At 47.7% G+C, this 27,073-nt stretch overlaps 1 protein-coding gene across 1 annotated transcript in view; it reads right to left on the minus strand.

Annotated features, from left to right (window-relative positions):
* The window catches only part of PLXNA4 (plexin A4), a 444,814-nt gene that overhangs the window by 99,876 nt on the left and 317,865 nt on the right, over positions 1-27,073 (minus strand). Inside the window, exons 5-8 of the mRNA XM_074168893.1 lie at positions 19,154-19,277; positions 15,222-15,375; positions 12,166-12,265; positions 9,802-9,916 (exon numbers count right to left, since the gene is read on the minus strand). Of these exons, the coding sequence (XP_074024994.1) occupies positions 9,802-9,916; positions 12,166-12,265; positions 15,222-15,375; positions 19,154-19,277 (493 nt within the window). The remainder of the gene's footprint in view (positions 1-9,801; positions 9,917-12,165; positions 12,266-15,221; positions 15,376-19,153; positions 19,278-27,073) is intronic.

Here is a 27,073-nt window from a genome sequence, read left to right on the forward strand (position 1 = left end):
TGTTGAAGCTCTGTGCACTGCAACAGCTACATCCCTCAATGGTGGCTTGCACAGATTGGTGTACAGATACCACTGCTGGAGGAAGGGAGACCAATAGATCAATAACAGATCATTAGCTTAGCTGCCATAGCCTCTTGGGTACCTGCTTTCAGTGCTGTGAAGGCTGGAGACTGATGAGAGGTGCTGATCACCAGAGAGTGGATACTCAAAAAGCAGACCCTAAATGAAGATAACTAAATCCTCTTGCATAGCTCACTGCTGAGTCCTGTTGATCTGGAGCAAAGTGACTCACCTCAAGCCACGCAGGCAGTGCTGGGAAATGACCCAGGTCTGCTGAGAGCTTGATCCCAACCTAGGACTATTCTGCCTCTGAAGTCAGTCCACACATCTCTGCTGATCAACATTAATGATTTTACCCTCCTTTAATTCTTTATTAATAGAGCCTTTCTCAGCTGGTCCATTATTTCCCAAGGATCAAGGTCAGGCTGCCATAATTATCCAAGCACCACATTTATCCTCTTTAAATAGAGACACAACGTTAGCTTGCTTTCAGCCCTTTGCTGCTTTGATACATGCTCAGAAGGAAAAGTAATGATCCGGAGAGCAGGAGCCTTCTGGTCACTGGATGAAGGGAGTGGACTAGTGACAAAAATAGTAGATGATTCTGTCATTAGCTACATCTGCTCAAAGGAGAGGGGCTACTGGAGATGTGCAAGCAGTCTCAATTCTGGTGTTTCTCTAGTAATTGTAAGAAATTATAAGGAATATGTTTGCATTGAGGAAGGTGTGTATGCAAGAGACAAGATAACTGTGTATTCACTTGGACAAAGTCTGTCATTTGTTAAAGGAAAACCCTGGTTAAGTAAGGCAGCCCTTCAGAATAGCACACACAGTAAAAATGGACTGTGCAAAGCCATGGAAACCACTGGGCAGAGCACAGGCAGCTTATAAAGCAGTAATGATTTTTTTCTCTAATGATTACTATATAAATCTGCATCCTTCTGCCTAGTCAGCCTTCTGTCCTTCTGTAAGGACTTCCATCTGAAATTCACAAGACTTTTCATGTATATCAAAGAACAGTATGTGCATGGCACCTCAGCAAATTTTGAGCATTGCAATAATACCCTTTACTGCCCATCCATGTACCTACCAATGACATTGACATGCTGCTCCTCAACAAAGCTGATTTTTCTATACATCTATGTCAACAAATATATCTTGCATGGAAAAAGGACATTCCCCAACCAAGGGTCCCTCAGAAGCGACAGGGAGTCTCATGACAACACTCTTATATGGGTATCTCTGGTGTCTAACAAGGGTTGAGCTCAAGCTGTAGTGATTTCTTCCCAAGAGAAGACTAAAAGTCTATTTCTTCTCTAAAGCTGCCTATTTTTACAAAGTTAGTAGGAACTTGGTATCTTTGAGAGCTCCAGATTTTGGCCCAACTAGGCCAAGAATGACCAATGAGTTCAGAAGTCAACAGAGGAGACAGAGTAACAGATGGACCGGAGATGCACACACAAGCCATGTTGATGCAATCCCACTTCTGTTGGAAACCAGGACAGAAGCCCAAAGAGTCATAATACTTTGGCTTCCACAGTGGGAAGGTCAGGACCATGATATCATGGCTCTTGTCACCCTCCCCCTCACCAGGATCCATGACAGCATGAGATAACATCCAAGCCAAAGCAAATGGACTCATGCTCAAAGACAAGATGGGGAAGGAGGGTCTGGGCTCAGCCTCCTGCAGATGCCCCAAGCAGGGCGGGAGACACATTCCAGCCTCACCTCTTATCTGCAGCTTCAACATCCTGAGAATATTTCTTGTTGGCCATGTCCCAAAAGCTCCCATGTCCCAAATCAGTGAATGCAGCTGATGCTACAATGGAGAAAAGCAAAATCTTCCTGCTTCAGAGCCAGGCCGTCACCCTGGACTAAATCTGAATGGGGAACTGTCTTTCCTCCCTCAAAATGAGTCTGAGTTTCCTCCCCATCCCTGGAGGGGTTCAAGGCCAGGCTGGATGGAGCTTTGAGCAACCTTGTCTGGTGGGAGGTGTCCCTGCCCATGGCAGGGGGCTTGGAACTTTAAGGTCCCTTCCAACCCAAATCATTCTATGATTCTATGAAACTGCAGTGTGCCATGCAGATCCTAGCAGTCCTAACAGATGCCCAGATAGCCAGAAAATCCTGTAGCCACTTGAGGCATTACAATGGCATTGCAGTGAGCCAGGCTATCAAAACAACATAAGCTCTTTCCCATGTTACTTCAAGGGTGCTGTGTTGGCAGGGACATGAGTATTACCCAGTTGCATTCTGAGATCACTCTGTCCTGCGGGGTAGTTAATCTTGCGTTACAAAGATGAGCAGCCCGACTGATATGAGTAACATTTAGCAGGGACATGGTATTGAGCGTCAGATGCTTCTTACACCTCCATTCAAACTAATCTTCCTGAGTTGCTCCTAGAAATTACACAAACCTTGATTAGTCACTCGCATGGTGGCTGGAGATGGTAAGCTCTAAGAAATCAAGATGTGTATTAAGGTAGGATGAACTGCTCACAGGGAGGCCTTTTCCCACCAGTTCTCAGTTCCCATTGTGATTTGGTTGGAGGACTCAAAGACAGACATGATGGAGCTGCCCTGTACCAGGACAGATTTCCTGCAGATTCACCACCATAATAATCAGAAATTCTGCTAAAACTTACTGTGGAAATAAACAAGTTACCAGCCTTTTCCCCTGCCAGCTGGATGGCTGCAGGGCAGAAAGGCTCAGGGATGACAAAAGGTACCCAAAAATAACAGAAGAAACCACTTGATGCACAGGCTTTCCATCTTTTTCTTCACCTCAGTGCAAGTTGGTATGACTTGCAAACAACAGCAAATTATCTAATTTGTTTGTACATGCTCAGAGACTTCTCATGAACAGCCCCCACTGAGAGATCACAGCTCCAGGTACTAAGTACCGTACAAGTACCTATTAACAGAAAGTGCTTACCCTAATCAGAACAGAGTGTGAGAGAAACAGGGGCACAGAAAGGTGAATGTCTCCATCTCAGAGCCAGGAATAAAACTCTCATCTGCTGAAATAAAACCCATGGCCTCATTCACTACCTGATACTGCCTCTGAGCAGTATTTTCATGCTCTAACAGGACTCCATGTCCAAAGGGAAAGCTTTCTGCCTGGCCTGCAATTTCTGTGTTTAATTTCCTCTTATTATTAGCTGAAGCACCCCCTCTGAAGAGAATGTACACGATACATCCCCATTTCTTGGAAAAGGCTGCAATGGTGGGTGAGGACTGAAACGCCAAACCACCAGGAGCTACAGCTGGATCCAAACCACCACCTACAGCCTCCTCCCATACTACCCCTGCCTCCCCCTGGACAAGACTGAACTCCATCACACGTGCTTGGAAACACTTCTAAGAGCTAAATAGATGATAAACACCAAACCCCCATGCTGCTTAAAAGCAGGTGCTGTGAAATGCATCTATGCCAGATCTCATCTGCATGGGGTGGCTGCTCCTGCCCGCAGCAGCTGCCTGTCTAGGGCTGCTCCCAGTCCCCTTGCCTCTCCTGCCGGTCCCCCTGCCTGCTCACAGCACTTGAAGGCAGCAGGTTGCCTGCGGTTGTCATAGAAACTACACCTTGCACCCTCCCCTTAATGATAGACAGGTGCCAGGATAAGTGAGGGGATAATCGACAAGCAGGGAAGGATTCGACGCGCTGGTATTGGCCTCGCTGCAACTGTCATTAGAGTCCCTGAGTAATGAGAGAGACATAAATTTGAGCAGAGATTCCTCCCCTTGCTGATGTTTCCAGCAGCCACCTCTCTGGCCGGGTTAAAGGAGGCTGGAAACAGGAGCAGGAGGGAAACCGAGCAGTTGCCACAGCAACAGCTGAAGATGCAACACCAGAAGGTTCGTCTGTACAAGAGAGTGAGGAGTTGACCATGTTCACCTGAGGGCCCAGCAGGTCTTCTCCCTTCCCGGTGCAGCCACCCAGGCATTTCCACTGGGGTGCGTTTTGGGAGGAGGTGGGGACCATGCCTTCCTTCTGCACCTTGCAAAGAGGACAGAGCAGGGCATTTGGGGGACTCTCAAAATCTGTCTGCTTTTTGAGAACTTGGGGCAAAGCCCCCCCTGAGCCAGACTGAGATGCACCAGCAGGGTGGGGAAGGGAGCTGCTGAGTTTGCTATGGACAAAGCCAGTGATGAGGAGATGTGGGCATTATCACTTTAGAATAGAATAGAATAGAATAGAACAGAACAGAACAGAACATTTTCAGTTGGAAAGGACCTACGATCATCTAGTCCAACTGCCTGACCACTTCAGGGTTGACCAAGAATTAAAGAACGTTATTTAGGGCATTGCCCAAATGTCTCTTAGGTGTCTGCCGGTTCAATCTGAGCTGTCTTTATCACTCCCTGCCTTCTTTTTTCCCCTGTTTCCCAAAAGCCCCATCCCAAGAAGGACAAGCGGCTGGTCAGAGCTAAATCAGTGCACTCCACTGCAGAGGCCACCGGTACAGCTTTGTTGGGCGCGAGGCACAAGCAAGCGCTGGGCAAAGCAGCACCCCGCTCCTTGGCAGCTGCTCACCAGCATGCGGCTCACACGGCTTTCTATCGCCTTTGACAAATTAATATTTGAAGCAGTTGTTTCTTTTATGTGGGCTTTACTGTCATTAGCACGTACAACTCGACATAAAACACTTTGGTGCGAGATCTTTTCTTCTATTCTCTTTTTAGGCAGCAGATGAAAATCCTTTTAATAAAAAGCTTGTTTGGGGGAGGAAGAAAAACACACGCACACACAAATCGGCTGAGCAGGGAAAGATGAAAACCTCCTTCAAGGTAATTAAATGATTATGTATCTTTTAAACCCAGCGGATAACAGATTTGTTATCTAGGCTTGCTTTTGGCTTTTGCCATTTTTTTTCCCTCTCTTTCCCCCACACAAAGCTACAATCCTTGCAAGGCCTGGAACAAGATAGTATTCATCTTAGAGAAGAAGAAGGCACAAAAGGAGACATAATCCTTTATCCCATCAACTCAAGTAGGCTACCCCAGCTCACCCAGCCTTGTACGGATGTCTGTGAAACACTGACATGAAAACTACTCCGCTGGATCACAGCAGGTCTGGACAAAGACAAGACCGATGATGCAACCAGGTGTATTAGGTAATAGATATCAGGACAGACCACTGTTGTTTCTGCAGCTCCTATCACACTAGAGACCCTCAATTGTTTTGGTCCTCCATGACTCTGTTTCCCTCTGCTACTTTGAAGGGCTGGAGCCCCTCTGCTGTGAGGACAGGCTGAGAGAGTTGGGGGTGTTCAGCCTGGAGAAGAGAAAGCTCTGGGGAGACCTTATAGCAGCCTTCCAGTCCCTAAAGGGGGCCTACAGGGGAGATGGGGACAGACTCTTTGTCAGGGAGTGGAGAGATAGGACGAGGGGGAGCAGTGTTAAACTAAAAGAGGGGAGATTTAGATTAGATATTAGGAAGAAATTATTTCCTGTGAGGCTGGTGAGACACTGGAACAGGTTGCCCAGAGAAGCTGTGGATGCCCCATCCCTGGAAGTGTTCAAGGCCAGGCTGGATGGGGCTTTGGTCAACCTGGTCTAGTGGGAGGTGTCTTTGCCCATGGCAGGGGGGATGGAACTAGATGATCTTTAAGGTCCCTTCCAACTCTAAGCATTCTATGATTCTATGATCTTTAAGGTCCCTTCCAACCCAAACCATTTTATGATACTTGTTGACTGTCTTGCCCATTTACAGAAAAAATGACTGAGCTCTCTTACTTGGTGACTGTGTCAGGTAAGTAGGGGTTGATTTCACAGTGTGTTAGTCTGCAGTGCAAGGCTTTGGGGTGCAATGGTAAGCCTGCGCCTTGACTTTAGCTTAGGCCAATGACAAATGTCAAAAGCAGAGACAGGATGGCCAAGAAAAAAAAATAGAGACTTGGCCTGCTCCCCTCTATCTTTCAGACTAATTCTCTCCACTTTTGTCACCAGATATCTTTGGGAAAAACAACAACACTTCAGTATTAAAATGTGGGTTTTTTTTTTCCTCATTCTTTCCCTTCCTGCTCTCAATAGCAGTAATATCAGCTCCCCTTTATCAAGCAAGAAGTCACTCAGTATATTTCAAGCTACTGGACCTAGTTTTTGAAAACCTGCTGTAAAGGGAAATTATACGCCAAGGTGAAGCATTTCTGCCGTTAATCATCCACAGACAGAGTCAACCCTATTTGATTGAGTTCAGTGCCATAATCATAAATATTCTTGCTTTATGACCACGCTGGATTTCTTTACCAGGAGCAAACACAGGCTTTCCCAAGGCTCCCAAACTAGTTGATTCAGCTTTACTGTGGGCAGACCTGATTCACTGAGCATCTGACAACTGACAGGTAGGAAAGTTGTGGCTCCTTGTTGATAGCGAGGGATGTGACTTTTCTGTCCTTTTCTCCATCTCTGGTTTAGTTTTGCCGGGCAACAGCAGGATAGCTGCCCTGGACCAGCTTGGGGCTGGCTGATCACAGCTATCCACAGTGTAATTCAAAGGGCCCCCTGGATGGTAGACCACAGGCTATCCAGATAGGAAAAACATTTTGCCTTCTGGACAACGTGGGTCATGGCCAAGGCCCTTCTGTTGTCCCACTGGATCAGTCTCAAATTCATCCTGCATTAATCAGCAGCTCATCCTACAAGGGGATAAAAAAACCAAACCTTAAAAACCCAGGATCCTCTCAGAGCACATGAAGAAGACCTTAAAGGAAGGCAGGTGAGCCCATGAGAATCCAGAAGCTTGTGCCAAGGAAATGATGGAGCTGGATGTACACAAGAGCACAAGCCTCCCTTCAAAGTGCTCCAGGCTGGTCCAGGGGTGATGGGTACCAGCCCAGTCAGTCCATTTACAGGCCAGGCCATCTTGACAGTGGGAAGCCTCAGCCCACATGATCGCAAGATGTTGTACAGGCAAAAAGGAAAAAAAATCAACTGGAGGTGGTGTATCAGCAAAGAGAAGGTAAAGGCCGCGGTATGGGGGAGGGGAGCAGGCTTGGCATGCCAGCAATTGTGACTGCAGAGGGAGGGAGTTTTTGGCACCAGCCCATATGACAGAGTAACACCAATATTTGTTTGCTTGGCAAAGAGTCTCTTGGTGCAATCAGACCATACGATCCTGGAAGCTGGCCATGCTAATCTGCTCAGCAGGCTCATGGAAGGACTACAAATGGGATGGTCCAAGCACCCAACACTGGTAGTACAGTTTCCCACCAGAACCTCCTCAAGATTTACTGATTTAGCAGGTACTCATGCCTGGATGGTAGCGAACACATCCCAGCCTCATCCTCCTAGGGTCCAAGTGCTTGTAGAGAAAAGGATGGAAAGGTGCATTGCAGATGATGATGAAAGCCCAGTAAAAATAGGTCCACTCAAGGTGATGGTATGTTTTAAGCGCTACTGAAGATGGTGTTGGAAAGGCTGGAAATAGACCTCAGTCCTGTCAGTTTTTTGAGTCATGTTAGGTCATTGGGTGGAATTCTGGATGGCCAATGAAGAGCCAGGCCTGGCTTCAAGATACCAAACGGTTTCTATTGTTCAAATAACCCATTCAATGAATAGGCATGGGCATAGGACAGCAAAGGAAAGAATTAAAGGTGAAAGTAAAAAATAGACAGTGGAAATTTCAGTGAGAGAGGTGAGTCAGTGAGAAGATGGCTTCTCAAGAGAGGCGTGGGAGATAGATACAGCATTTGTTCAAAGTACCATTTGACAAAACCTTTCTGGCCACAGAGTGAATGTAAATCTGTGTTTGGCAGAATGCTCCTGTGATTCCATTCTTCCCCAGCCTTGAAGTCCTTGAGGGCCACAAACACACAGATGGCAATGAGAAGGACCCTGAAGATACACTTCAGAGCATTTCTCACACTGTCAGGAAAAGAGCTATCTCTGAAAGCTTTGGGTTTTGCATGGCCATTATCCTTGCAGATATTGTCCAGTTGTTCCACTGCTGAGAAGTTTTTCTTCCGTGCAGCAGACATCAAAACTAGCTCCTGAGCTGAGCAGCTGACTGCCAAATGTTGTCTCCCATGGGAAAGAGGTTTGTGCCTAGAGGTGGTTTTGTTGCAGAAGCCAAGAGGGTTCCCACCTTCATTAGGAATGATCAATGTAACATAAATGTGTCGCATGATGCTATCATTGCCTTGTAGGTCAATAGTCATCTCTAAGGTCTGGTTTGTGCCTCTCCCTGCTGCCATGCAAATCGCACAGTGCAGCTTTGCAAGATCAGAGGGGGAGTATTTGAAGCTCAGCAGGAAATCCTCTGTTAAAGGGGATAAAGCCCCCCAACTGGAGTTGTCTCCTAGTCTGAAGATGATACCTTTCGGGAAGAAACTCAATGAGAAGTGATAAAGCAGCAATGGAAAAGCTGTGCTAAAATGCACAGATCTGGAGAGGACAATTTGTCCACCACCTCCTCCCCAGTTCTGCAGCTCAAGACCTTGGCAGAGATAAAGTAAAGACCAGGAGCTGTGCCAGCCCACAGTCCCTTCTCTAAGGTACTCGGGTGACACAGAGCGTCTCATGATCTCCTTTCTGATAGGAGCAAGTGTCAGAAATACCAGAGATGTGATAGGGGTTGAGGGAGCCCTCCAGCTCCTCAGTAAGTTTTCCAGCAGGTTTACAGCAAATTCTGAATCCTGGTAGATGAAGAACTGGCAACGTCCCTGCTCACAAATATTTATGTCCTGTCCCAATGCCATAGCAGCTCAGGATGTCTGCTCCAGGACACCTCAACCAGCACGTATGTGACATCACAACCAGCACATAACAAAGGGGTGGGAGGGAATGGGGGATGGCATAGGTGTGCAAAGACCTACCCGTGTGTCATTTGGTCCAGTAAACTGGCTTGACTGGGCTGTGGGGTGGGGGAACATGTTAGAGACACCAGACCCAGCTTGGGGAGCAGTAGGGGTTTCTTCCTCCGAATGCAACACACGTTGGCAGAGACTCCAGCAGTTGCCTCTGTGCCAGGTGGTTCAGCAGATATCAAATCTCTTAATGGGTACAGGTCCCTTGGGCCAGGCAAACAACGAGACATCTCAGGTCATTTACCAGACAGGCCAGGACGCTTTCAGACTGTTCCTGACCAGGAAGTAATTAAGTGGCTTCCTATTTGTATTCTCCTGAGCTCCACTTGTCTGCAAGTGCTCATTAGTTACAATACGAGCCAGACAGCGTTTGCAGCACCAGCAGCCAGCTCTGTATTAAGCCCCAAGGTTCAGTTCAGCTCAGAGACTGGCAATGAGGCATTCCCCAACTTCATCTGGAGGCAGCTGGATGCACTGGCCATTAGGCACCAAACACCAAACCCATGAAGCCACAGAGGTGCTCGAAGCACCGCTGAAATCCACTGACACTGTGGACATAGCCCTAAATCCTCCCCAGATCTCAGCAGCCTCTCTGCTTGGAGGCCACCTCCTTCTCTCCTGGAGGAGATGCACACCCAGTGTTTCCCATCCTTCCCAGTCCCTTGGTACTGGGAGCTTGCAGTGGCTTTCCAAGGGAATGCACTCCTTGTAGTATATGGGAGGGAGAAGGCAGGTCACTGAGAGTCTGGCAGAGCAGAGTGGAGAGGAGCAGAGGGAAAAGTGAAGGTCTCCTGGAGGGTGAGCAGAAGAGGGAGAGGGTAGAACTGGAGGTGGAGAAGGCTTTCCAGATTATTGGTATGACCCAGGACAAAGGGTGACATCAGCCCCAAGCAGCCCACATACACGGCGCATGTCCCATGCCCCTGCCTACCTCGGGCAGTTTGACTCGTCCCTCCTGGAAGGAGCAGGAGCTGGGGTCGTGAGTGCAGACATGGCGGTACTTGCACCAGTGACACCGGTAAGGGCTCTCCACGCATGACAGGCACCTGGAGGTGGAGAGAAAGAGTAGTAACTTGGCCAGCCAGGCCTTGTCAACCAAAAGGACAGACCTTGAGGGTCTGATAGTGTTTCTCAGAAGGAAATATAGCCCAGCAAACATTGGTTTTGCCATCGTTAGCAGAAGACTTTGCACTGACCCAACACTGTCAGGTCTCAGGATGATGCTGGACTTGCCATGGCCTGAGCTGGTTGTCACTGTGATCACCAGTGTTTCATATTAATTAGGTAATTTAGATTTCATTCATACCACTGTAACTAGAGTAATAATAATTATTGTTGCATTTTGGTTGCCCTGTTACAACTTTTAATCGGACTATCAACAGGTTCTTGGCCTCATACATAAGAGGTGTTCCCCTTTTTGCCCATAACAAAGTCCTGAGTGTAGCAACAAACACAAGATCAGGGGATGGGTGGAAACTGCTGCCTCCAGGCTGAACTGCACCAGTGCTCTGGGAGCTGCAAACACATCGTGGGAAGGTGGTGGGTGGAGTGGTGCCCATGGAGGGGAGTCCTTGTGCACCAGCAGTCCCAGATGGCTAGTCCTCCAACTCACACATGGTGGGATGCACCAAGGCCAGAAAGCCACGGGTGAAGCAGGGAATTTTCTCCCTCTGTGTCCCAAAGGCATATTAATGTGAGTTATGTGGGTTCTGCCAAGGGTGATGAGGCTTCTACAAATGTACTATTCTTCTTTTCAACATCTCAGCAGAGATGTAAAGGCAATTGTAACAGCTGCTTGGGAAGCAGAGGGCATGTTTAGGAAGTCACCTACCCGTGGCCGTAGGAAAGAGCCATTCCCTCTATCTCACAAGGTTTTGCTCTCCTATGCCCCACAGACCCTGCAGAGTGAGAGCCGCAAACACCCCTCCTGGCTGTGTTACAGCACTGACTTATACCTACATCACTCTTTTTTATTTTATTTAATACAATATCTGCTCACTGGCAACCAAACTGAGCCATAATGAGCTCTTTGCACAAAACAAAGAGCGGATGGTAGCAACTCCTGATCACTCACACTGTTGGAGACCTACATGCAGCTGCATTCTCTGAAGTACCTTGGAGGGGACTTGGAGGGGTGGAAATTTTCCTGGTCCTTATGTACCACCGGGTTTTTAATGGGCAGGAATGAAAAAAATTGCCTCCAGTAGAGCTTGGCTCAGCCCAAGAGGCAGACACACACCCTCTCCCCTGTCTCTGTGAAATCTCGCTCAACTCAAATCCACTTTCAGCTCTGGTACAGCGAGCTGTTCTTCAAATTGGAAACAAGTGCTTGCTCTGATACATCAAATTAAAAATGGATAGTGTATTATAGTTTGTCAAGTAAGAAACCAAAACATGCCATAAATATTTAACACCACCATCTCTCCTGCTCTCCCCCCAACACTTGCTTTCTGACACTGTTTGTCAAAGCAGCAGGAACACGGAAATAGGATTTTCCTTTCCTTGTGAATTGCTAAGCCACAGTAATTATCTGCTTTTGGCACTTCTGATGGCTCAGTGGTGGGGACAGAGCCGCTCAGCCTTGCTCAGGGGTGGATCAGCCTGCTGGAAGAGCATCTTTCTGCAGTAAAGCTGCAGACCCGTTCTGATGAGGCAGATCCTGAGCTTCCCTGGGTGTCAGCTAAACCCCAGAAGAACAGGGTGGAGGGTGGGAAAGAAGCTCGCAAGATGGAAAAGATGGTTTTGAGGGAATCAACTGGGTGTTCACTGCTCAGTTCACATCATGCAGAAACTCCTGTCTTTCTAGATCTGAGGGTGCAAGACCATGCTAACCACCTGGAGCAGGCTCCTATCCGTGGGACTGACAGCATGGATGAGGGTTGGAGGTGCAGATGTGTGGACAGGATCCAGCCATCCACAAACAACTGCTTAACAGGAAGATGAGGGGGCCATTTGCTGAGGTCATGATTCACTTTTAACTCCCTTCCCTGCCAAACTCCCACTGATGTGATGCTCCTCTCCCTGAGGGACACATGAAGATGTACCAGTCCCCAAGCAATGCCTTCCCACAAAGGATGCTCATGAACAGAACAAATGATCACTACACTACTCTCGGTCTTCCCAGGAGATATCCCACCATGCTGACCATCACCCAAGTGACCCTGTGTCACTGGTCACACCCAGACCCCTGGTCCACCTAACCAGCTGCATGAGGAACACGTGCCCCAGCCAGCAGTGGGTTCTGTGACAGATCCAGGGTGGAATGGAAAGCAGGTACCAAAAGAAATGAACATACGAGTTGTGGACGCTGCAGTTGTAGAAGACGAAGCTGGTGCTGGCAAAGGTCATACCCGTTTCCTTGGACTTGAGCTGAAGCTGGACAATGTGATGGTCTCCTGGCAAAAAAAAAAAAGACACATCAGTGTGTGACTTCTTTATTGGCCTAGTTAAGCCCTGCTGGCCAAGCCACCAGTCTGAACCTGTAGCTATCCCACAGTACCTTGGCTTGTCTATCCTCAACAGCTGTAGGAAGTGCAATAAAATCCTTCTAGAGCCTAGTTCTCCAACTGGTTCATCTGCCCCCCTCTTTTGGTACTGGCATGATGGAATATGTCTTCACCACTGGAAATTATTGTACCTGTGAGCAGAGTCTACGCTGGATGATGACGGCAGGTCTAGACCATACCTCACCAATTTAAAAAATACGGTGACTGAAGTTATCAAGTAGGAAAGCTAAGCTCAAAGAGACAATGCAGATGTCTGGAACTAGGTGGCCATAAAAACAGAGTACTCTCCTTAAAGTTCTTCCTTGCTGCTGGTTCATTTGATGTCCCCAGAAGGAAGGGACCTGTGGAAGATTTGACTGCTGGACGCAAACATTGGTGGCCTGTGCATACACTGCCTGGAGGATAAACATACCTGCTTTCCTGAGGAAATAAAGAAAGTTCTACTTTCTCCTCACCCTCATTTAACATGTCTGAATAGGGTCCAATATCCAGGACAATGTGTCTGAAGGCCACCTCCAGATCCTGACCCCAAAGAGAGGTTATACCTTGATAAAACAGGATGGAGGAATGAGCAAGGAGGATAGGTACCGTAACAGTGAGGGCAGGGTCGGGGCTTGCTATCTGCAGCCTGGGAAATGCTGACGAACAGGGAGATTCCCACATGAACAGGGAGATTCCAGGTCCACTCACCCCAAGGTCCATTCACCTAATCCTTTGGCTACGAAGAATGAAGCTCAGCACGAGGGACATGCACAAGCCACTGCACTTCCAGAAGGACTAACCCATCTCCGCAGCAGACCCATCCACTGCAAAACCTGCACCTCAGCTCCTACACACCACATCCTCATTCCCTTTCCCACCACTGCTGTGCAGGGCAGTCAGCTGGTACCTCTTCCCACAATGCCAAAAGCCCTATTCAGAGCCCATCAGCTGCAGGTAATGAGTGGGTGCAGTAATTGCAGTAATTTGGTGGGGAAGGGACCCATGTTTAATTCACGACTTCAACCTGGCCGGCCCCTTTCACCTCTATTATCTTCCTCCTCACCTGAAAGATTCATTAATCAATCAGGCTAAAGCAAACTTGACAATTTGTCTCCGTGCATGCCTGCGTGCACACTCACCCACCGACAGGAACACACATAACACACGCACACAGACACCACACACTTCACTAAACACATTTTGCTGCCAGTGCTCGACTCTGCTGCCCATCTGCTGCCGCCGGCTTTGACAGCTCTGTTAATCGCTTCATATTTAACAACTTTGCCAGCGTCTTGCATATATTTTAAAACAGGATGTGAGGATCGGATGGCTCCAGGGATCAGATGTGCTACAGAGCCGCACATAGAATCATAGAGTTGTCAAGGTTGGAAGGGACCTTTCAGATTGAGTCCAACTGTCAACCTAACACTGACAAAACCCATCACTAACCCATGTCCCTCAGCACCACATCTACCCAGCTTTTAAATACCTCCAGAGATGGTGACTCCACCACTTCCCTGGGCAGCCTCTTCCAAGGCTTGATAACCCTTTTGGTGTAGAAATTTTTCCCAATATCCAATCTAAACCTCTCCTGGCGCAACCTGAGGCCTGTTCCTCTTGTCCTATCGTCTGTTACTTTGGTTCAAATCCAGCTTCTGGCACTATGCATGGAGGACTTGGTCCTTGCAGAAGTGTGGAGCACCAGCTGCAGAAGTTGATACAAGCTGCAGGTACTCAGCTTCTCTGGAAACCATGCTTCATGTAAATATGTCTCTCTTGTCCTGCCTCCAGCTTCCACTGCTATTTTTGTTTGGTGGTTGATTATAGCCTGGCCTGGGACAGATGTTCATACCAAGGAAATAGTTTCTGGCATCTCTCTTGGTAGGCAAACATGACTGATGATAACTCGGTGGGACCTGAAAGTGGTAACAGCCCTTTGGGGGCTTCTTTTGGAGCTGCAATGGAGAGCACATGCAGCTGTGGGCAGCTTGGGGAGAGCAGAGATGATGGTGATGGTTTGTGTCACTTCATTGTCTGTGGCCTGAGGATCCTCAGAGACAAATTTGACCGTAAAATTTCACAAGAAACCAAAACCAAAAATAGTAGCACCCTCTCTACACCTCTTGGGGTGATCAGCAGGGTCAAGGTTTTTATATTAAGTTCCCGCAAAGAGCCTCAGGTGCTCTTGAAAGTACCTAGAAAAGTTGTTAAAAATGGCAGGAAGTTGAGGGGTGGGGTCCATCCTTGGAGACCACTCTGGGAGTTATTTCTGTACTGGACCACTCTGGGAGAGGGAGCCAGTAAAAAACTCAGAACAGCTGAAGGCAGTAAAGGCCAGGGATAGGGACAAGGAACTGAGCATACAGGTCAAAATCTGGGAGGAGCAGGATGAAATTGCAGACAGGATCGTTCAGGTCTGCAGGATTTTCTGGCTGCTGCAGAGGATGGGATGTGCTGAGAGCATGCACAGCCTCATTCCCTGGGTTGTATAACACCAGCCTGGGCAAAAGGTGAGCCAATATCCCTCATCATCTCTCATCTTTGCTAGATATATGTAACTGCCACTCGGTGGCAGTCTGAAAACACATACTATTGCACATACAAGCACCTTAACGCAGGTAGTGGTATCACAGCACAACACTTGCATACAGGTGCACACAGAAACACACACACACATTCAGACAACTCATAGTATGAGCACTCAGCACAGTGTTCCATCTGCTCCCTGTGCTTTGAATACTCTGTCCCCAGGCTCCTGTGCACCAAACTCTGCTTTGGGACAAAGCAGGAGGAGATACACAAGGGTGTGAGGTGAAGAAAGGAGGGAGAAGTGGTGCAGAGGGAGGAGTTGTGGGATACCCACCATTCTCTGTGATGATCTGGGGCACTTCTTTGGCAGCTGGTGAGATGCATTGGATCTGACTGCCGACCACCAAGCCATCCATCTCTGAAAGGTCCTCAAAGGTGCAATTGACTCCCGCTGACAGCTCAGGGACATTGTAGGTCTCCAAGACCAGCTGTAAGCAAAGAGGGAGGGAGGGAAGAAGAGATAGAAAAAAAAAAAAGAAAAGAGAAAATACTAAGCCGAACAACAGAGCTGGGTCAGCAGGAGAGAATTACACTGGAGAAGTTGGACAAAGAGCCTCTTGCTAGAGAGAGCATCCTCCTTCAACAGAAAGCAGCGATTCAGGAGAGGGATGTGTGTGCGGAGGGGGAAGGGGATGAGATGCTGATGCCGACACAGGTGGTAGGTGGCTATGCAGGGACAACAGCACTGCATCCCAGTGCTGGCTGGGTCAGTGGAGAGGAGGGAGTGCTCACTATCTGTCATGCAAGTGTAAGGTTAGGCAGGGAGTCTTTTGGGGCCAGCTGTGAAGACTTGGGCTTTGGTGGCCCCAAGGCACGCGGTTTTCTGAGGAAGGTGACTACTACTCACAAGAGGCACTCTGCAGACTACAGAGAAACTGTAGCGCTCCAGTCTAACTCTCTACGGCCTGCTCTCCTAGCATCAGCAGATGGGGGAGCGCTCTGTCACCAAGTTCCTGTGTAAGGAGAGTCTAGTTACAGCCTTCAGTCCACCACAAAGAAACGATGTCTCTTAGAGGCACAGCAAACCTCTCCTGCCCATCCCACCAAAGAAGCAATTGGCCCTGGGGACATGCTGTGGGCTGCCATTCATTAAAAAAGCTGTGAAGGAGAAATTCATAGAATCATAGAATAGTTTGGGTTGGAAGCGATCTTAAAGATCATCGAGTCCCAACCCCTCTGCCATGGGCAAGGACACCTTCCACTAGACCAGGTTGCTCAAAGCCCATCCAACCTGGCCTTGAACACCTTCAGGGATGGGGCATTTACAACTTCTCCAGGCAACCTGTTCCAGTGTCTCACCACCCTCACAGCAAAGAATTTCTTCCCAATATCTAATTTAAATCTCCTCTCTTTCAGTTTAAAACCGTTCCCCTTCATCCTATGGCTTCACTCCCTGATAAAGAGTCCCTCCCCATCTTTCCCGTAGCTCCCTTTAGGTACTGGAAGGCCACTCCCCGGAGTGGCCGGAGTGGCCGGAGAAGGGTCTCTCCCCAGAGCCTTCTCTTCTCCATGCTGAACAATACCCCTCGTCCTATTGCTACAGCGATATTACCCATGTTTTTAGAGTTTACAACAGCCACTGGCATTGCTATGCCATTGCCCATGGTCATGAGGGAAGGAATCTCATGGCTGGTTTCCACCATGTTTATTCTCTGGAGGAGGACCCCTCATGCTGCTAACTTCCCAGACCAACTAAGGTTCTGCACCACTTGCTTGAGGGTCCTGCCCAATCCAGTAGACAATGTCTTAACACAAAGAGGAATCTCAGGGTACTACTAGCACCTGCTGATGACCTACTAGTTAGTATAAATTTGGAGGTTTTGTGACCAACCACTAGAGCCAGCCACTTGACGCAGGCACAAATGCAGGTGCTGTCCACACTTGCCTCCTCCATGAGCTAGCTGAGGCCCCATCTGAGGTGACAGTCACTAAAAAGAGACACAAATGCATGCTGAAGTGTTTTTTTCTACCAGCACAAAGAACAGAGGAGGTCAGTCCAGGTGACAAAACAGGAGAGGATGATAACATAACATAATGCATACTGCTCCCCTCCACCATGTTTTCCTCACTTAGAGAAGGCTTGGAGCTATTCACACCAGGTGCCACCAGCAAGAAAGGCTGAGCAGACAGGCCTTAGCCCTGGCTGACATAAAGTCTTTTTGGGAGTATGTTCATTTTTGGGCAATGGGAATGTTAACGGGAAAAGGTGATTTTATTTTTTTTGGTCTTGGATGGGGAGTAGGAAAAAACTTTAGTTATTTGGATGGATTTAACACTCAGGGTCATTAATACACTGCTAGAAATGGAGAAGGGGAAACTATTCTGCTTAACAAGTATTTCTGTCTGAGCATGGGTGATGCAGAATGAAGATGGGCCCTGCAGAAGATGACACCAATGGACAGATCAGTAGTGCTTGGCAACAAACATCATGAGCCAGCGCAGGCTCTGAACAGACAAGAAGTCCTACATCCCACGCGCCTGCTCTGGAGGTGCTCTTCTTCCAGCAAGTATCTCTTCTCAGAGATCCCAAAGTAGCAGCCCTGGACTGAAACAGACTCAGATACAATTTTCTAAGTCCCTGTTAGTACCCGAAGTCTAAAAGATTGTCTGGTCACTCAGATACCTTCTCTGCCTCTGTGGATGAGAACGCAGTATCATTGACCCTCTGCTAGAACTCAAGTGAGACTCAGTAAGGAAGCCACCAGCCGTTTGTTCTCTGGTGCCCCCCTCCTGAATTGCCAAGAGACTATCTGTGGTGGCTGTGTATGAGCTGGGACACCAGTCTGTCTGGGACAGGGCTGAGCCTCCCATTGAAATATTCGTGCAGATTATTGGGTAACAGTCAGATAATGGCAACTTCTGATCCCAGCAGCTCTGGGTTGACTTGCCCTGCCAGAGTAACCTAGAGGTAAAGGTCTTTTATTCTGTTATCAATTTCAATCGCCCTGAGCCAGCTAGTCCCCCAGGATTTATTCCAACATGAAAGAATTCAACAACTACTGAGAGAATAAGAAAAAGAAACCTTGAACTCCCAGAAGAACAAAGGACTCAAGATGTCTCAGATCAGTTTTGTTTGAAGCCTAGGAAAGTAAAGTCACAGCAAAGTTAAGAGGCTGAAACAAAGCAGCAATGATTGGACATACAGGCTTTGAAAGGCCGATTTCATTAGCCCTGCAGAAATCCTAGCACTCCAAAATCTGTCACCTGGAAGATGTCTGGCAGCTGCATCTTGAGCAACACCATTTACACCTTTCAGCGTATGGGGCTAGTGAACAACTCATCCAGAGTTGGAGCTTTTAGGGCCTGAGTTATCAACTCAATTCCAACCCAAACTAGTATGGCCAAAAGGACAGAGCCTGAACGAAATAGGTCTCTGCCTCTTTCTCAGAGGGTGTTGGGATCTCACCACATAAGGTACTGCTGTCATGAGTCAGGAGATAAACCACAAACTGGTTAGATCTTCAACAGAGATTTCTTGTCTCAAGTCCAGAAAACGATCATCTATTGCTCTACCAGCATTCACCGTGTGGCTTTGTTGGTTGATGACTTGAGTAGCTCCAGGGCATAAAGGCTAAACTTTGTGCTGAAGAAGGTCACAAGAGAGCATGAACCTTCATGCTCAGAACATGAACCTTGGCAGCCTTAGGTCCCTCTGCACAGCATCCTCTCTGCTCCACATACTAAGTAGTTGATCTCCAGCAGGGTGGAGTTTTTTGGTGGCTTAAGAAAGACATATTTCCACACAAGGCAATAGAACATTGGAGCTTATTGAAATAAAATATGGTATCCCTTACTTGTCCTTATCCTAGAAGGTCATTTCATTATTGTGTGGTAATGTCCCTTGCCTAAAGTCCATGCCCAGCCATACAGAAAACCCTCTCCCAAGGAAGTAAACAACTACACTGTATACACACAGGATTTGCAGGGCACAAAGTCCCTTCAGACCTGCCCTCAGCTCCTCACAGAAAACAGGGAAACCTCTTCCACTCTTCTAGACAGGGGATAACCAAGGCCAAAATGTCCTCCCATGGCAAATCTTCCTCTCTGCCAGGAAAGTTGCTGGGGAAGGTAATGGGCTCTGAAGAACCTCATGCATGGAGCTGCCGGTCCTTCCCACTCATGCTGAACCCAGGTGGCACATACCTGGGTCTATCAAACTGCATGGGCAGATTAAACCTGAGGGGGACAAGGATTAACGTTCCTCACCAATACGTTGTACTGGGAGACGGAGATGTTGTTGGGATGCACGGTAAGCCGGACACACTGCTTCATCTCCGAGGCGAATCTCCGAGGCTCACTGGAGCGTTCGCATCGCTCCTTCCTGGTGCACCTGAGCAAAAGGGAACAGAGAGGGACAGAGTTAACACAAAACCAGGCTGTGAGGGTGAGGACAAATCTCAGACATGGAAGGAGCAATGGTTTTTGCTGGAAAGTCAACAGTGTACCCTTTGGGAACGCACTAGCTGGAAAACCACACTGGTGCCATGGAGTGCTCTGACTCCAGTGGTGGCAGCCGTGGCATCACTCAGCAGACTGGAGAGTTGCAAGGACACCATGGAAGGAGGAAGGGTGTTGGGTGAAAGCCCCATCCCTTGGGTAGGATGCACAGCTCTAGAGATGCTCTGTCTCTCTGCCCACATCACTGGTACAGCATAACCTTCCCCTGGCAGCCCAGAAAACTGTCCTGTCCAAGATGTCCTTTACACCAAGATGTCCTTTTAGAGTAGCTGTGCATAGTCCATGCTTTTTGGCCCTGCTGTGGTCCTTCCGGGCTGCTGGTAGCTCTCTGGAGGGGCAGCCCTCCAATCCATTGCCCAGCAGCTGCTAAGTAGTCCCAGTCAGGTTGAGGGTATTTTGGCATCTGGTTTGCAAGTGCCTGACCGGAGGTTCCCAGAGTTGAATCTTAAATATTCTGGTGCTCCCAATGAGTGAGAGTTCAGTAAAATTGGTGGGTGCACGGCAGCTGGGCTGCACAAGCCTTCAAAACTTAAACCACGCACTAATTGTCATTGCTTTCAGCACTGTCACTGTCTGTTGTCTCATCTGTCCAGTGTGAACACAAGCCAGCAATGTGAATTGGTAGCAGTGCGCCCTGTTTCAATCCAGATTTGCATGTGCTTAGCTGAAAACACATCTGTATTTTACTCCACATGTGTTGCCAAGGCCATCGCTTCAAGGAAGGAAGATGTCTGCCTAGAAATCCACAGGGTTAATACAAAAGGACAGCTCCAACTGCATGCCAATTACCTTTTGCCATTAAGCTAATGTTATGGACTTGCACAGGGTGCCTTCAATGGATTTTGTTATTAGCAGTGCTATTACCCCCCATTAAAATCAGCTATAAAGACTGAGTGCGGATGTTAAATTATTCACCCACTCCCAGACTTCGGAGTCTTAGTTGTTAGAGGAGGAGGCTTCTCCAAGATCACCCCTCAATGTCCTTGCTCCCTGGAGCAGAGATTGTGCCTATATGCGTGGGGATTGGCAGACAGGGATCTAAGGCAACACATGCAGAAGCCATTCAAAACCTACCCAATATATGGCTGAGCCTGAATATTTCAAAGCTTGGGATCTGGCCCAAAAGTTTAGGGCTTGGCTTCTCTCTAGTGGCTGGCACTAGGTAAAATGAGCACCCCAATTTCAAACTCAAATTGCCCCATCTTTCTGGAAGAGGAAAGTTTTGTATTTCCAGTGGCAGTAATCATAAAGGGAGATCTCTGCCATTCTCAGCATGCTCTCAGTTTGCTTTGCAGATTTGCAAGAGCAGGAGCAGCACTGCAGTTCCCGCTCTCCGTTCCCTGGGAGTCTTCATCCCATTAAGTCTCCTTTAGTGCTGCCACATGCTGGATCAGGAATTTTAAACGTGCAGTCTCCAGAGGGTTGGACGGACAGACGATTAACTACTCCCCAAACTGTAAGTCCCCTATCGCGGAACGAAAGGCACAGCAAAATGCAGACCTGAGATTTTTGTAAGCACTTCTATAAAACAAATAGACACAGCAATCCCATCAAAGCTCCGCAGGGCGTGGGAACTTCTCTCTTGAGAATAGCTTGGAAGGAAACCCTTTTGGACTCCGTGTCAAAGCACAAGTGCCCGAATTCTTCAAGATGTCCCGCTACCTCCCCTTTATTTCCTCCGGCTGCAGCACAACAGAAAAGTCTAGGTTTTCTAAAATTAAATGGGCAGATACCCAGGCTCATTTCAAGTGTAACAGCATGGTAGGTTGCAAATACATCCAGCATGTTTGCACAGGAGGACAACACATGGGTATAGGTTATAAGCACCTCGGAATGTGGTTTGTATTTCCAGCCCCACCACTGAGCAGGAATATAATAGTCAGCACCTTATCTTGCTGTTTACTGGTCATGTAAGACATGTAACTCTTCAGACGAAAAGCTCGCTTTATATTAGACCGATGCGTCTTGCAGCCTTGATACCTGTTGTAAGGTGTGTTGCCATTCAAATAATGAAACAATGAAAAACCAAACCAAACTAAGCCTGGTTTTAATATAATGTTAAGGTTGCAGTGTCAGCCTCTCAGGAATTAGACTGAAAGGAGCTTCTGCACTACTAAATCTGCTCCCTGCACTGACACACTGCAAGCCAGACTTTAATTACAGGATCACACATTATTATTCCTTTTTTTCCACGGGTGACCTCAATTCTGCCAATTCCTAATTTTTGACTTTCAGTTTGACTTTTTCAATGCAATTTCTCGATTTAAAAAAAAGTGGGGGGGAAAAGCCCCAAAACACCCAACCGTGCCCATGCTGGAGTCTGATGATGGGGCAGCTCTTCCAAGCTGAACCAAGCTGAGCTGGGGCCTGGGTCACCTGCAGGGTTCAGACACTCAAGTCAACGTCACAGCCCCCTTCCTTGAGCTAGCAGCTGAATTCATCCCAGGTAACCAATCCCAGCTGCTGCATAAATCAAGGCTAAAGGCACGGAGCCACCTGCCAGTGGGTTTTTATAGGTTTATCCATGCAGAAAGGAGTGATGGGGTCTCTTCTCCAGAGCCTTTTGGTTTCCCCCATCTCCTCTCCCTTGATCACCTTGCCTATTGTGAGCTGGAGCACATGAAGCATCCTGTGGCTTTACACACCAGGCTCTCCTTGAGAGTCAGCGTATACCCTAGGCCCTGAGAGGTTGCGGTGACTCCGCCACGCTCTCATCTGGTGTGTTTATTACGGCTTATGCAGAAAAAAAAAATACCTTGTACTGCCAATAACTGTTTCGCTTTAATAAAATATCAGTGACTCTAACATGCTGGGTCTGTCAATATGCTGAGATCACTTTCCACTGCCATATAACCTAATTCAGTGCTATTCATGCTATAATTAGCTGGTGCGTAACTCCCACCCAGTGGCATCACATTACACTTAAGACACCTAAAAGAGCATATTCCACTCCTGAACTTATTTGCATAAGATTATGGTGTAGACACGGCACTTCTCTGTATGTCTTAATAACACCTGTTATTTCATTATCAGCTGCATCCTTAACAATTGCAAGTGTCCTGCTTCTGTCCAAAGCATTAACACAAACACTGAGAAACCCATTCTACCGCTGAACCATGAGGAATGTTATTTCCTCCTCATCTCCCATTAAGAATAAATACCACTAACACTAACCCTCTGTTCACTATCCACTAACCAATTATTTTAATAATGTTAAATTAATACTTTGCACTTCTATAGCATCTCTCATCTGAGGATCTCAAAGGGCTTTGCCTGGAGCTAATTAAACTTCACGACACCTCTGTGAGGTTGAAACATCACCACTCAGAGATAGGAAAGTCAGGCATAGACGTATGCGTGTCAGAGAGCAGAGCAAAGCCCAGGTCTCCTGAGAATGAGATGAAGGTCCTGATTTGCGACCCAAGGGATCATGGTTAAATCCCAGGTCTGCCATCTGGGACCTAAAGCAACCTGCTGGAGTCCATTCTGCAAACACCAGCTGCAGAGGGGTAAGATGCTATTCCACCTCTGCAATGAGATGCTAAGGGCTCTCCTGCCTTGGCTAGGGCTTGGTCTAACCAAGCCCAGACTCACTCCACCACCTCCAGGGTTTGTCCCTAAATGTCCAAGGTTGGGAGGGTTAATCTGAAGCCCAGAAATCTTTGGACAGGCTGAGCCCAGATCCAAGAGCTCCATGCACCTGGGTAGACCAGGTAAAAGAAGGGTCAAATGGGGTTCTCCTTCAGCTGCAAACTCTTTATTTTCCCTATGCACAGCATGGAAAACAGATCATGCTACTGCAGGGTTTCCAGCCTAACACAAGGCATGTGTGTCATGTGCGTGCTTTCACCTGCCTTTGCCTCTCAGTGGAGACACATCTCCACCATTCTGTGGTAGAAAAAACATCAACAAAAATAAACTCCAACGCCCCCCCCCCAAAAAAAAAAAACAAAACCCAACAAGCCAAACCCCATTATCTTTATTTTTCATCTTGCCTCTTTTTGGCTGTATCTTTGTTTCCTGCATGCCCAGCATAGTGGGGGGTCCTTAACCTTGCTGCACCCTCACCATGCAGGTCCTGCAGACCCTCATCCCTATCCCACCCCACCAGTTTACCCTGAAAAGTCACTCTCGTACTTCTCTGGAGCATTGCACCTCCCCTTCCTCCCATCTTGGGGCTGTGTCTTTGCCATCCAGACCTCATGGGACCTGGACTAATGGTGATAAAGCAGCTGTGATCACAGCATCTGCTGGGGATGGAATTTGGTTCGGGAGGCTGAAGGTGACTGAAATAGGAAGATCTCTTAGGACCATGCAGGGGCTAGGGATGAGGAAAAAACTGGGGAAAATATGCTGTTTGCAGAGTGAAGGGAGCAGGGGAGATAAGATGCCAAGAAGTAGGTGTTAATTGAGGCCATCCCTCATGAGAGCAGTGAGTTGGGACAAGTGCCTCCAAGGGGAATATTTGTCTGCCCCTCCCACTTCTTGTACGTCTCTCCATCCCACCACTGCCTGATATGCCTGAGTTTGCTTTGGGAGACTCCTGATTTCTTAGCAGAGGGAAATGAGAAGAAGGTGCTGGTGTGCTTTTTGCTCCCAAGCAGGGCGCCTAGATGTTGGCAGAGCTGCAGATATTCTTAGGACCTGAGCCAGAGCACCCCTGCAGCTCCCATTTCTTGCACCAGGATGGAGACGCACACTGCACCAAGAGTTCTACAGACCCAGATGTCCAGCATTCTCCCTGGCCATTCATTAGTGTCAAACTACTTCACAGTCCCATGAGCTTTTCCTTTGGTCATACCTACCAGCAAGGCAGCCCTTCGTATCGCTTGTGATGGCAAATTAAATGCATTTAAAAGGCACGATGGCCCTTGTACCTGGCCTTTTTAGTAGTAATTATTTTCCAAGACATGCAAAACCCTGATAAGATCATGCAGTGAGTTTCTCTTATAATTTGGACTTGCAGAGTCGGAGGTGCTCAGCTGCTCCACAGACCCATGCGGCACCCTGGGGCCACAAGGCTTTGGGGAGAGGTGGAAAGTTGTTCTGCTAATTCACACCATTAGCCAGATCTGGTGGTCCCTGCTGGAGACCAAACTAACTGAGACTGACACCCTGAGTGGACAAAATAGGCAGAGATAAATAGTCCTGGGAGGAGAAAGCCAAGGAGGAAGTTTCTGTAAACCTTTTTTTCCTCTTTTCTTTTGTGGGGAGGTGGAAATAATGCAGTCACAGAACAGCATATAGTCCTGACAGAGCCTTTCTTGTTTATATCCATAGCTGTTGAAAAAGGAGATTTTGATTCTCTGTTTTCTTTATTTTTTTTCTTCCTTTTCCCAGAAGCAGACTAAAATATCCAACTATTCTATTTCACAAAAAAAAAAAAAAAAAAAAAAGTCAGTTTTCTGGCAATGGAAAAGGTCTTATCTGTAATTTTGTCAATTAAAAACAATTTTCAAGACAAAAGAGTGGTGATTGGATCTGATCAGACATTTTTACTCAGAATAGAGAGGCTTTTTTTTACAAATGGCAATTAGCACATTATACATTTTTTTTATTCAGAAAAAAAATAATCTTACCATTAAAAAAAAAAAGAAATCCAAGAAATAAAATCCAAACAAATTAATCCTTTTAGGAGAAGCCTCACAATTTAATGTACAGCAGCTTTTTTTTAGCTGGTTTTGCATTGCAAGGCTCATAATCTGGCCAGGGAGGTGGGCTCACAGGGAAGATGAGGGACATGAAGCATCTGTATTTGATGCCAAAGGTTGGGGGGAGCAGCATGAGAGACAGCTCAATGGTTTGGGTCAGCTCAGCAAACCGAAATGATACCCTTCCACCACCTCCAAACAGGTAATTTACGAGCATCACTGTTTCGCAAAAGGTTTTGACATTTCAGCTTTCCTTTCTGATTCCAAACGATGACATTTCCTGCAGGGGACAAATTCACTCACCCTTTGACAGAATAATCACAGCCACCCTTTCCCTACACCCCTTCCCACCAGTGCTGGTAAACTCGAGGTGGCAGGTGGGAACCAGTGCACACCCCATTCACACCAGCAAGGACAGGCCTCTGGAGCAGGATGGAACATTTTGATGGGACACAGCCTCACTGTTGGGATTTACCTCCCCAATCTGTTCATTGCTCAACATTTTGTTGTGGTCTGGGGTCATTCACACCGAGGTCCTCAGCTTGTGCAAGCTGGAGTTGTTGTCCTAACACCTTCCCAGTTCTGTGTTTTTATGTTTGGACATGGTTGGCCATGCTTTTCTGATGTCTCTTTAGCTTTTCCCCTTAAATTCATCCGTCTTTTGTTCCTCTCTCCTTCTCAAGTTGTCTGTCTGTCTCCTTGACTCTTATCACAAGGTTTGTCATGTGTCTCCTAATCTTCTCATGTCCAACCAACAGGAAATAGGATATCGGCAAAGAGAATGTGGACTTGGAGTAGGGATGAGGATGTGGGGAGAGGGTCCAGAAGCCAGGTTGCATGTCCCAGACTCTCCATGAGGACAGCGATGTACAGGACTGGTGTGAACACCCCCATGGTCCAAACCACAAGCTCTTCCATCCTTTCCCACACTGCGAGGTCTAACCTTTCTGCCACCTCCGGTGGTCTCTGCCAAGATGTGTTCGATAGACACATCCAAGGAGAAAGTTCAGGAAGATTCCCATGGAGGAAGGTAGAGGGGATGAAGGGAAACTTTCAGGGAAATCCTATTTAGGTCTCAGTTTGAAGACCCTGAGAAGCCCAGGTGGCCCCAGCTGTCCTGGAGCCAGACGGGACTAGAGACACAGATTTTCTATTTCTTCGATCTCTTTATCTCCAAGGGGAAATCTGAGATTTCCCAGCCCAGCAAGAGCCCATGGTGAGGTAGGCTCCACTTGTAGGTGGCTTACACAGGTCAAACTGAAGAGGCTCCCCCATCCCCAGCTCAGTACAGACCAATAAATTGGGAATCTGAAATCTAGTGGCATGGCCAGTAGCAGCTCTCCTTGCCCCTGAGAGGAAGAGTCACTTCCCCCAAAATGAAATAACAGAAAGGATGGCTGTTCCTCAAAGTCTTCGGTCTTGTACCACACCAGCATTTGTGTCTCGGGCAAAGCTGGGACAGGCGACAGAGCCTGGGAGGTTACAGGGAGACTTCTGATAGCACTGCATCACTTGGTTTTCCTCTCTCTACATATAGCCAAGCAGCTTCTGGACGAGGGTCACTTGATGTCCTACCTGTCTCCTCAGTGTGCCTTCCCAGCACAAACATTGCACAGAGGGTCGCCCAAGACTCCCTGTCCCTGCTCTGCCCCAAGTGCTTGCTCAGAGGCCAGAAGGAACATCTATCTACTCGAAGACCAGCCAGGTAGGTCGACGATGCCTTTTGCAAGGTGGTCAGCAGAGGGAGCTCAGTGGAAGCCAAGTGCAAACCCTCCTAATGACATTTTCAACCAGGGCTGGGGACAGGAGTCCGGGAAAGGGACTGCAGGACGCAGAGAGACATTAATTTCCAGGAGGCTCTGGAGATTCAAACTATCTGGGCTGTGATGGTCTGAACGATTCTCATTAGCCTGGTCCCTCTTTCAGGATGAGATGTGATACGACAGCTTCATTTTTTATTGGGGAAAAGTTTTTAGTTTCCCAGTTGGAAAGAAGGATCAGACAGGAACAGAGCAAT

Source organism: Numenius arquata, chromosome 2 (assembly GCF_964106895.1).
Source record: "Numenius arquata chromosome 2, bNumArq3.hap1.1, whole genome shotgun sequence".
Lineage (NCBI taxonomy): Eukaryota > Metazoa > Chordata > Aves > Charadriiformes > Scolopacidae > Numenius > Numenius arquata.